Consider the following 12,865-nt stretch of genomic DNA (forward strand, 5'->3'; position numbering starts at 1 on the left):
TGAAAATTAACCGGATATTTATTTTGTTTCTGTGCTCGACTTCCTGTCCCGCACTATCTGCCGTGTGCTGAATTGCTGCGGAGCTCTCTGTTGTCCGGCAAAAATAGAAGTTCTGCGTATCTGCTGCGGAGGGCTGCGGACTAACGGAACTGGGACGGAGTCGGGACGCAGACGTTCCGCAGTCTGTGGAAATACACACACTGACTTTAATGGAAACCTAATGACTCCGTCGACGTTCCGCATCCAGTGGAAATTGCCGGTAAGCCTCTCCTCGGAACGCGTAGCTCCTATGGCGCCATTCTGATGCTACCAAGCAATCACCTCCTGTTAGCATCCCATTGACTCCCATTCATTTTGACGTCGCATTTAAAGACTCTATTTGTCCGTTGTTTATTTCTAAAGAAACACGACAATGTATAAAAGGCTCCATTACCTTGTACCTCACGTTATGGCTCCGTAGCAGACGCTTTTATAAAAATAGGCTAACTGTTCTGTTCCTTATTGTTACTTGTCTCCGCCTAGTGGTACTAAAAGAAATTGCAGTCACGTTTGTTTGCGGCTTCCTTTAATGATGTCATCAGGAAGCGCTCAGAAATGTCTCCAGACAGCATTGTCTTGTATTCGTGACTCAATCTAAGGCCATCTGCTCACGTTCAAGCTATAAACGAGCATCGTCGGGATGTAAACGTTCTTTAACATGTCATCTATCTATGTAGAGGAATATTGTCATGTAAGATGAGATGTAATGTTATTAAAATTGTTGTATAAAGGTGTTCACTTATGCCGGCTGTGGTATAAACAGAATGGTCTGAGCTAAGTTATGACTAAAAACCTTTAAATAGCCATTTCATTGTGTAAAATAACAAGTTATTTGTATGAGTATTGTTTAAAACGTGAACAGAATCAATGTGAAGATTTAGTACTCTTTATGTATATCTTCGTTTTCAGTTTTACCCTACCTTTGGTCATCATTAAAGAAGTAAACGATTCACCTTCGTCCAGTGTGGTGACTAGAGGAGGAGTTAAACTGTCAATTTACACAAAGGGTTGTAACAAGGACGGAACAGTAAAACGACGACTCATAAACAAGCTGATCTACAGCAGACCTGGACCCCCGCACGCTGTACCGCTGGAATAAAGGTAGCCAATACACACAATGTTCCACGAGGATACACAATCAATCGACTCATGGAAGACCAGATCTCAAGCTTCCCGCACATCCAGCCGCTCTAGCAGATCTAGTGCAGCCGCGGCCATGGCACGCGCGGAAGCAGCCAGAGAAAAAGTAGCATACGCTGAAAAAGAGATGCAAATCAAAATTCAAAAAGCACAATTGGAGGCATCATTGGATAAACTGAATGCAGAAAAGACAGCAGCTGCGGCCTTAGCTAAAGCAGAGGCTTTAGAGGCTGCTTTGGAGTACGAGAATGATGGGCATGGCCCCAAGTTAAGGTGTGGATCAGAGCAGCGATCTCACAACGCCATGCAAATGACTGAAGAGTATGTACAAAAACATAGTATATTGGACAGCGGTCTAAAGCCAGGGGGGCAACTACAGGGTTCCCCCACCACGACCCAACCTCAGCAAACATGCCCTCCGCAAGCGCCTACAGCACTCACTTATCAACCCACGCAGATCAAGCCTGAAAGGAATGAAGACCCACAGATTGAAGCACACCGTTCTCCAAAATGTTCTCCCACGATAAGCAAGAACCCCGCACACACACCAATAGGAGACGGAAAACACACTGAGCACCGGGGTCACAAAATATACGACAGCTATCACCCGCCATTAGCCACACCTATGAATAACCACCAACAAGCATATCATGAGAGTCACATAGGGGCTTATGACGGCCGTCACTACCCGCCTAGTAGGCCTGGTCATAGCGAACAACGAGACAATGTGCTCAGAGATTCATCTAATGAAAATAAAAATGTGACAGACTTCGTAAGCTTCCTTGCCAGACGAGAGATTGTTTCAACAGGACTGTTGAAGTTTGATGATAAGCCTGGAAATTACAGGGCATGGAGAGCGTCTTTCCTGAGCACTGTCAGAGGCCTTAATCTGACTGCAAAGGAAGAAATAGACTTGTTAGTAAAGTGGCTAGGGACCGAATCAGCAGAACATGCGAAACGCTTGAGAGCTGTACATGTCAACGACCCAGGAAAAGGGCTGTTAATTGTGTGGGAGAGACTAGAAGAGTGCTACGGTGTGCCCGAAGTCATCAAGGACTCACTATGGAAGAGACTAGATAACTTTCCAAGGATTTCAAACAAAGACAATCAGAAACTCAGGGAGCTGGCAGACTTGCTCACAGAGCTACAAGCCATAAAATCGGAAGGTGAACTCCCAGGCCTTACATATCTAGACACCGCACGCGGTATAAGCAACATCGTACAGAAGCTGCCGTTTGCCTTGCAAGAAAGATGGATGACACAAGGCTCCAAGTACAAAGATAACTACAGAGTTGCCTTCCCTCCATTCTCTTTCTTTGTCGACTTTGTCTCCCAGCAAGCAAGGACACGCAACGACCCAAGTTTCATGTTTGTTCCCTGTACTGGAGATCAGACCAAGACAGACAAACATACTCATAAAAACATGAGCTACCGTACACCTGTATCAGTCCATAAGACTGACATCTCATCAGCCACCGTTACACCAGCTGACCCTACACACACAAAGATAGAAGACCCAGCAAAGACATGTCCTATTCATAAGAAGCCTCACCCCCTTTACAAATGTCGTGCGTTCAGAGAGAGACCCCTTGAGGAGAGAAAAGCCTTTCTGAAACAAAGTGGCATCTGTTTCCATTGTTGTGCATCAACATCTCATCTTGCGAAGAACTGTGCAAAGAATGTTAGATGCACAGAGTACGACGACGACAGACACCATTCGGTTCTACACCCGGGGCCCGCTCCATGGTCCACCAAGACCCTAAATCTTACACACGAGCATGGCGGGGAGGATGAGAGTGTCGGTCCAAGCGTTGCAGTGACATCAAAGTGTACAGAAGTTTGTGGCGGAGACACGACTGGAAGATCCTGTTCTAAGATTTGTTTGGTCAGAGTCTTCCCTACCGGCCAACGGGATAAAGCAGTCGAGCTGTACGCCATATTGGATGAACAGAGTAACCGGTCCCTGGTAAGATCAGAATTCTTCGAGCTCTTCAATGTTAAAGGTGACCGTTCTCCATATTCCCTCAGGACATGTGCGGGAGTAGTGGAGAAGACAGGGAGAAGAGCGCATGGCTTCCAGGTACAATCTTTGGATGAAGAAGTCACTCTCTCCCTCCCTACTCTGATAGAGTGCAACCAAATCCCCAACAACCGATCTGAAATTCCCACTGCAGAAGTAACTGTTCAACACACGCACCTAAAAAGTATCGCAAAACAGATTCCAACTTTACATCCTCAGGCACCCATAATGTTTAACCTCATCTGAGTCCATAAGGTGCTTAAACAAAATAACGGCCCACACGACTCTCTATACGCACAAAAGCTCGACTTGGGATGGGTTATAGTGGGCAGTGTCTGCCTTGGTGAGGTCCACAAACCAGACACAGTAAACACCTTTTACACTAACACACTGGAAAATGGACGAGCATCTCTTTTCAGGCCATGTCCCAACCACTACTTTGTGAAAGAAACACACAACAACACTGGGTCTCTCATCTGCAAAGACCACATAGGATGCACTGTTTTTCAGAGATCCAAAGACGACGACAAAATTGCACCTTCGTTTGAAGACGTGGTGTTTCTGAACATCATGGAACTAGGGTTTTACAAAGATAAAGATAACAGTTGGACGGCTCCCTTACCCTTCAAGACACAGAGACGCCGCCTGCCTAACAACAAGGCTCAAGCCCTTAACCGTTTCAGATCACTGCAGCGCTCCTTCAACAGGAAACCAGAGCTGAAAGATCACTTATTCGCATTTATGCAAAAGATATTTCAGAATGGACATGCAGAAGAAGCACCCCCACTCGAACCTGAGGAGGAGTGCTGGTATCTACCTATTTTTGGAGTGTATCACCCTAAAAAAAACTTGGGACAGATCAGAGCAGTCTTCGACTCAAGTGCTAAGCACGATGGCGTCTCTCTTAATGATGTCCTCCTGACTGGTCCAGACCTTAACAATAACCTCCTAGGCGTGCTCCTTCGTTTCCGCCAGGACTCTGTTGCCGTCACAGCGGACATCCAGCAGATGTTCCACTGCTTCCTTGTCAGACCAGACCACCGAAACTTCTTAAGTTTTCTGTGGTATCAAGACAATGACTTTAACAGAGACATCAAGGAATATAGAATGCGCGTGCATGTTTTTGGTAACAGTCCTTCACCGGCCGTAGCTATCTTTGGACTGAGAAAGACTGCGCAAGAGGGACAGGAGACCTTTGGAGAAGATGCTAGAAGATTCGTGGAGAGGAACTACGTAGATGATGCATTAAAATCTCTACCTTCAGCTTCAGCTGCCATCGATCTGCTCAAAAGGACTCAACAGATGCTGGCACGCTCTTACCTCAGGCTGCATAAGATTGCGTCAAACAATGCAGAAGTCATGGCAGCCTTTCCCTCAGACGACCATGCCAGCGACCTAAAGGATCTAGATCTGGGAGCCGACGATCTCCCCATGCAGTGAAGTTTGGGTGTCAGTTCGGACCTGAAGAATGACATTCACATTTCAGTCTGATGAACACAAACCTTTTACGCGACATGGAGTCTTGTCAACCATTAACAGCCTGTAGGAGGAGGAGTTAAACTGTCTGTCAATTTACACAAAGGGTTGTAACAAGGACAGAACACGATTGGGTCATAACCACGAGACTTACTGTCACACAGTAGAATAATTACTGTATAGTACAGGAGAAGCTCACAGGCAGTTTGGACATACATGAGCTTAGGTTTAGGTTTAATTACTAATGTTAACTAGCATGTTAGTGATCAGTAATTAGCCTGTGCCTATGTTATCTCCTTACATATACCTACGCTCTCCGTCTCTGTAAGATTGGGAATGATTGAGATTTCTCTCGGCACAGCTACCAGAAGACTTCCAACTTTCAGACTTTGCTCACGTCACATCTAGGTTGCTCACGTCACATCTACGTCTTCAAGCTCAGTTGGAGGCTGCGCAGTAACGCTCAGCCAGCACCGGGAAAGAGCTTCTAAAATATTATATATATATATATGTGACTAGTGACTAGTGTGACGGCTCCAGGCCCAGGCCGGGTCACCTGGCCTGAACACACCTGAGTTAAGATCATCACCACAGTGACATCACCACCCCAGGTATATAAACAGAGCTGTGGGCGTGGCCTGAACACACCTGAGTTAAGATCTCAGACTCACCTTGAAGAAGTGCGTCGGCACGGCGACGTGGTTTCTTCCTAAGACTTGATATCGGACGTAGAGTTTCCCATCAGCCTCCTGCCTGAGAGAGAGAGAGACAGGCAGACAGAGAGAGAGAGACAGAGGGAGAGACAGACAGACAGACAGAGAGAGAGACAGACAGACAGAGAGACAGACAGACAGAGAGAGACAGACAGGCAGATAGACAGAGGGAGGGAGGGATACGGGCAGTTGTTTTTTTTATATATATAAAATATACTGTACGGGGGGTGCATCTCTCAGTGGATGGATCCATTCAGCTGTACGGGGGTGCATCTCTCAGTGGATGGATCCATTCAACTGTACGGGGTGCACATCTCAACCTTTACAAATTCATTTAATAATTCAGAGGAAACAAAGCCAGCAAGCGTCTGAACAAACATTTATTAAGTTTAATTTACATTTAAAGACCAGTGTTTTTATTTCTACATCATCTGAAATCAGAATGTATCTTTGAAATATTAAATATCTACAAACATTCAGAGTTTCCTGAGAAGATTATTAACTAACTGAAACAACACCAACAGCTGTGTAGATGTGCAGGGCATTGTGGGTAGAGCAGTTTATCCAGCAGTTATGGCCTGCTGCAGGGCAGTGTGGGTAGAGTAGTTTATCCAGCGGTGATGGCCGGCTGCAGGGCATTGTGGGTAGAGTAGTTTATCCAGCGGTGATGGCCGGCTGCAGTGCATTGTGGGTAGCGGTGATGGCCTGCAGGCTGCTGGTCCTCTTCATGATGTTGGGGACAAACTGGAGTCCCGAGGCCCTCTCAATGGTTTCTATGGGAACCAGGAAACGCTCCAGAGGAATCTTCTCATCGATTGGCTCGTTTGGTAAAACGTAGGAGCGAAGCTCCACCCCCCGGCCGCCCCCCTGCTCCAGGATCAGCACCTGACAACACAGTGACATCACCACACAGTGACATCATCACCAGATATAAAGTGACTAGTGTGACGGCTCCAGGCCCAGGCCGGGTCACCTGGCCTGAACACACCTGAGTTAAGATCATCACCACAGTGACATCACCACCCCAGGTATATAAACAGAGCTGTGGGCGTGGCCTGAACACACCTGAGTTAAGATCTCAGACTCACCTTGAAGAAGTGCGTCGGCACGGCGACGTGGTTTCTTCCTAAGACTTGATATCGGACGTAGAGTTTCCCATCAGCCTCCTGCCTGAGAGAGAGAGAGACAGGCAGACAGAGAGAGAGAGACAGAGGGAGAGACAGACAGACAGACAGACAGAGAGAGAGACAGACAGACAGAGAGAGACAGACAGGCAGATAGACAGAGGGAGGGAGGGATACGGGCAGTTTTTTTTTTTTTGGCACCATAACTTGGGGAATAATGGCCAGTGTGTGTGCATCCCACAGAGAGGAGGGGGGGTTACCAGTGGTTACCAGTGTTGGGGGGTTACCTGGGCAGGTAGAGCGGCCCGGTGCACACGAACACGTTGAGGTAGCGTTTGGTCAGAGAGCGACACAGCTGCTCCAGGTTGTTCCAGGCCTTCTGGTTCAGGTGGGGGTTCTGCAACAGGACGGGGATTTAGACACAGATATAGATATGGATAGGTTCTATATCTATGGTTTTACATTAGATTCAACTTTATTGTCATTGAGCAGAGAACAAAGACAACGAAATGCAGTTTGTGTCCAACCAGAAGTGCAAAAAGAGCAGAAAAGTATAGACAGGACAAGACTAACAGTCCCCTCCAAAAGTATTGGAACGGCAAGGCCAATCCCTTTGTTTTTGTTGTTCACTGAAGACATTTGGGTTTAAGATCAAAAGATGAGTATGAGTATGAGTAAGAGTTCAGAATGTCAGCTTTTATTTCCTGGTATTTACATTTAGATGTGTTAAACAACTCAGGACATACTGTATCACCGTTTGTTTGAACCCACCCATTTTTCAAGTGAGCAAAAGTATTGGAACATGTGACTGACAGATGTTTCTTGTTGCCCAGATGTTGCCTTTTAGGTTGATTGTTCAAACATTAAATAGCTCTGCATGACTAGTCTAAGTTTTTATCCTTGGTTTAAACCTAGAAAAGAAGGAAAATCGACCAGAGCCATTAGACAAACATTGGGCAATGTCCTGAAAGAGAAAGAAACTACTGGTGTACAGAGCAACAGACGTCCAACAGGTCGGCCAAGGAAAACAACAGTAGTTGATGACAGAAATATAGTGAGAGCTGTGAAGAAAACCCGAAAAACATCAGTAAGTGACATCACCAAGGACCTCCACAGTGCAGGGGTGAAGGTATCCCAATCCACTGTTGGAAGAAGACTCCGAGAGCAGAAATATAGAGACCATACCACAAGATGCAAACCACTCATCAGCAGAAAGAATCGGAAGGCCAGATTGGAATTTGCAAAGAAGAACAGAGATGAGCCACAAAAGTTCTGGAACACAATCGTATGGACTGATGAGACCAAGATGAATCTCTACCAAAGTGCGGAGAAAGAAAGGAACTGCTCATGATCCGAAGCATACAAGCTCATCTGTGAAACATGGTGGAGGTAATGTCATGGCTTGGGTGTGCATGGCTAGGGCTGTGACGGTATGGGATTTTTTCTTACCGCGGTGATGAAGCAACAGGAATCGCGATTTGACGTTAATTAACCGCAATACACACACACAAAAATCCCGCGACCGCGTCTGCACTCAAGAACGCATGCAGCTTGTAATGGAAATTAATACAATGGAAATTAATAATTATTACGCAGTATTCTTTATTAACAAATAAACAAATTAACAGTTATACTAAATGGTAAATATTAATACTTAACTATTGATTAGGCTAAAGTTAAACTTTTTTCTTAATTATAAAGCAGTTTTCTATTATAGCTAAACTAATAAACAAATTAAGATTTATATTAAATTTTAGCTAAATATTAATAGTTAACTATATAGGCTAAACATGAACAACCTTTTTTAAAGTGCAAAATAACAAAACAAAAAGTGAACAAGTGTTTGGCTGTTGGGCCCGCTTAAGTGAATCGCGCGTGGCTGCTTTTATTTTCCGTCGTCTTCATGTTGCGTGACAGGAAAACCAACATGTTAACCTTGTCAGGTTTCAGCGAGGATCTTAACAGCGTGACGATGTTGCCAGCCGCCAATACATCGCCCGTGGAGTGCTTCGTGGCGCATATAGACATATATTTTCTGGCAACTTTTGACAGAAGAGGGAATCGAGCCTGATTATCCCCGCCACCAGCAGCGCGGAGTGCGGATCGAGGGCTTCCTCCTGCAAATACCTTGCAACTTCAGTGTCTCCGCGGTTCTTTTGGAACAGGATTGGAGGATTGTGCTCTTCTCATTCCAAGCAGGTCCGCCAAGATTTTTATTTTGTTTTTTGGAGAAAGATGCGGCACTTTCGCCTTCTCCCTTCCAGCCGCCAGCGGCACTCATTGCAGTTTCGCCATCCCCGTAATATCCCGCTCTTGCGGGAATTGCCGCATCTCCTCCAGGAGCGCATCTTTAACGTCATCTCCAGGGTTGGTGTCCTTGTGTCTTGGGTCAATGAATGAGGCCTTTGCCAATAGTTGCTGGTGTTGCCGTGCACTATATTTTTCTCTTTAGGACATTTTTTTTTAGGTTACCGTCAACTCCGGTATCTTCATCGGTTGGGAGCAAAAGATCCTCAGTTAACAACTGTAGGACTGGTTTAACAGAGGACGCTGTAACGTTTCTTCGAAGAAGCGCATCTGTAAAATCCGCAACCTTCTTCAGCGCTGCATTAATGGATTCGAGGACTTCGATGTCCTGCCACATCGGTATCAAATGTTGGCTGCTGCGCCGGTCATCCATCAAAACCCGGTCTAATGGCTGGGACTTGCTCGAGAACGCGCGCAACCATTTTCTGCTTAGTACCCCACCTGGTAGGACAATCCTGTGAAAACATTTAAAACACAACTGTAATCCCTTTTAGGCTATGTTTTTTTTCCTGTGCAATAAAATAGATTTTTTTATACACCGTATTTTTTATACACCGTGCCATTAACAATAATATGAAATAATATTTATTTATATAACTTTTTTTTCTCTATCGTTTTGTATTCGCTTTGAAAAAGTATAATTATTACATCATAAACATAGTAATAATATGAATTAACATTTATTTATAGATTACTTTTTTTCGATATCTTTTGAGTTTAATATGAATTATAGAGCAGGTTTTGTCACCGTTTGCAACCCTTTATTGTGTAGAATAAATTGTTCAAAGTTTCAAGTTTATATCCACGGACTGTTACCTGAAAAACAACCTCTAAAGAAAGAAGAATCGAAGTTTAGCACAACTAACCAGCACTAAGCAGTGTTGGGGCAGGTTGTGCTCGACTTGCTCTCTCTGGAGCTTTTTCTTCTTCTGCCAGCTCTGGGAGAAAGCCGTCACCAAATTTCTGCAGACACCCATGGCTCGGGCAGTGCGGTCCTTTTCTGACTTCATCGAATTTGTGACAGCTAAATGTAGATTATGGCCAAAGCAATTTAGCCATGTCCAGCCAAGCTTTCGGACCGCAGCCACAATATTTGCTCCATTGTCCGTGGTAATACAGACCAGTTTCCTCTCGTCCAGGGACCACTCTTGGAAGGAGGACCTGAGGGCTTCCGCCAGGTTGTCACTAGGGGTGGGGGAAAAAATCGATACAGCATAGTATCGCGATATTTTTCGTGGCAATACTGTATCGATACACAGACGCCAAGTATCGATCTTTTATAACATATGTGTTGGTCAGTTTGTCTGCTGGACAATCCCATTTTGTAGCAATATAATTGAAGTGAGATGAACAAACAGAGAAATGTATCTTTTTAGATAAGATGTTGACAAAATTGTCCTTTTGGGGACATCATTTGAAATTGGAAAAAGTTGGAAAAAATGTAATACCTTGCAATATATCGCAGAATATTGCAATATGTTTAAAATCGCAATAATATCGTATCATGACCTAAGTATCGGGATGATATCGTATCGTGAGGTCTCTGGTGATTCCCACCCCTAGTTGTCACCCGTGTGGCTTTCTGGCGTGAACACAGTCTCCAGGCACTTCGATTTTAGTTCCCAGTTTGCGCTGAGATAATGTATGGTCAGGCTCATGTATGGCATCATGTTTACGCTTGACCACATATCCGTTGTCACTGAGAAATAATCAGCGTCTTTTAAGTCCTGTATTATGCCGTCCTTCACTGACAGATACTTTTCAGGGATCGCTGTTTGAGAAAAGTACTTTCGGTCAGGAAGTACATATTGCTTATCAAATGTATGTAGCATGGCTTTGAACGCTGGCTTCTCAACAGTACGGAATGGCACCATTTCTTCAACCAAGTAACGAGTCACGCTATCAGTAAGTGCTCGCCACTGATTACTGCCTCTTTGGTACTTCGCACCTCTCGCAAAGGCCTCGGAGACTCCCAACTGTCGCTGCTGGCCTGAGGTTGTAGCTAAGGTTGGTGTGCTGCTGCTCCCAAGTCCGGCAAACTCCACAGGATGGTCATTCTCAGATGTGATCTTAAATTAGTTGTATTTCCTCGCGAGACGGATACTATTGTGCGACAAATACGGCATACTGCCTTGTCCAAATTCACCGGCTGTCCCTTGTCATCTGCCTCAAAGCCAGTGTGCCCAAATAGGCGACGCAGTATTTGGTTTAGACACTAAATTCGTGGCCATTTTTTTGAATAATGTCAGCTAGCGCTGTCAACGGTTATTGCCTATACCATATGAAGTGATAGCTACCGGTAGCCTACTTGCAATTAAAATCTAACTAACTCCAACTGTTTACGTTATGCTATTGTCTTTTATGCCCGTGTTTGTGTGTATTTAATTTAACATTATCTGTACTGAAACCTGGCTAGCAGTTAATTAAAAAGCAGACACACACACAAAAAAATCCCCCAAATGTTTAATGGACTGTCCCTCCCTTGCGCAGGAAGCAGGTTTTTTCCACAGAAGCCCTTGAACATAGGACTCGCGGAAAAAGTAAATTATAAGCAAAGATTAATGTGTTTATAGTTCAAATCACACACCATATGCAGTCCTGTAACTTTCAGCAAAAAAAAAAAATCATGTGCAGTGATGACCTCACACTGCGGTAGGCATCTCATTAATGCGGTATTGCGGTGATGCGGTTATCGTCACACCCCTATGCATGGCTGCTTTTGGAACAGGCTCATTCATATTTATTGATGATGTAACTGATAATGGTAGCAGCAGAATGAATTCAGAAGTGTACAGAAACATTTTGTCTGCCAATCTACGGAGAAATGCATTGAAACTAATCAGGAGGAAGTTTATCATGCAGCAGGACAACAAAACACAGGACTTCACCAGAGGAAAAAGGTTTTAGACTGGCCAAGTCAATCAGCTGACCTTAACCCAACAGAGCATGCATTTCACCTCCTGAAGAGGAGACCCCCCCGAAACAAACCAGAACTGGAAGAAGCTGCGGTAAAAGCCTGGAACAGCATCACAAATGAAGAATGCAACAGTTTGGTGATGTCGATGGGTCGCAGGCTTGAGGCAGTTATTGCAAGCAAGGGTTATGCCACCAAATATGAAATGTTATTTACTTTAAGATTATATGTTCCAATATTTTTGCTCACCTAAAAATGCTGTGGTCCAATACAAACGGTGAGTTGTTTAACACATCTAGATGTAAATACCAGGAAACATTCTGAAGTCTTGTGTCATACTCATCGTTTGATCTTAAACCCAAATGTCTTCAGTCAACAACAAAACAAAAAGGAGTTGGCCTTGCCGTTCCAGTACTTCTGGAGGGGACTGTACATGTGCAGTGTAGACAGTAGAGTACAGCTGGTTAACAGGAGGTGGTTTACACTGATATAAATTAAATATTAATATGTGCAGTGTATTAGCAGTTACCTTATAAGAGCAGAATAAATATGGCTATATTATATAATATGAACAATGTATCAACAACATGTACACATATGTGCAATGTAGTAGCAGTAACATTATAGTATTAAGAATAATATAGATATACAGGGCTCGACATTAAGGCTTGTCCGCTTGTCCGGGACAAGTGGATTTTTTGTAGGGCAAGTGGAAGAGAAATGTACTTGTCCCACTGGACAAGTTAAAACTCAAACAAACTAAAATGCCATGTTAGTTCACGTCATGTGCCACTCATTACGTCTATGTTACTGATTTGAAACGATAATTTCTTTCCCCCGCAATACCGGTCAGCGGGCCGCTAACGTTAGACCCAGCCCACTGTTCAGCTCGTTCTCTGGAAGCAATGCAGCATGAAAGCACGGTGAACCTGCCGGTGTTAGTTAGCTAACGTTGGCTTGCTAACTCCGCCTTAACGTTACCTCCTCGCCACATCGTTGACGAAAAGGAGAGACCCGGTGCCTTAACCACCGTTATCTACCGGACCGAATTGCAACGCGGTGCCCACTGAAATGCCTGCGCTTCTCTCGGATGCTCCGAAAACGGACGTTAGAGGCAACCTAAACATCGCCG

General features: G+C 44.6%; 1 protein-coding gene across 1 annotated transcript in view; it reads right to left on the bottom strand.

Moving 5' to 3' along the window:
• Window positions 1-5,750: 5,750 nt before the first annotated feature.
• Window positions 5,751-12,865, bottom strand: part of endog (endonuclease G) — an 11,674-nt gene continuing 4,559 nt past the window's right edge. The window contains exons 4-6 of the mRNA XM_039804563.1: window positions 6,800-6,909; window positions 6,477-6,558; window positions 5,751-6,273 (exon numbers count right to left, since the gene is read on the bottom strand). Coding sequence (XP_039660497.1) covers window positions 6,043-6,273; window positions 6,477-6,558; window positions 6,800-6,909 — 423 coding nt within the window. The 3' untranslated portion in view covers window positions 5,751-6,042. The remainder of the gene's footprint in view (window positions 6,274-6,476; window positions 6,559-6,799; window positions 6,910-12,865) is intronic.

Source organism: Perca fluviatilis, chromosome 6, assembly GCF_010015445.1.
Source record: "Perca fluviatilis chromosome 6, GENO_Pfluv_1.0, whole genome shotgun sequence".
NCBI classification, from domain to species: Eukaryota; Metazoa; Chordata; class Actinopteri; order Perciformes; family Percidae; genus Perca; species Perca fluviatilis.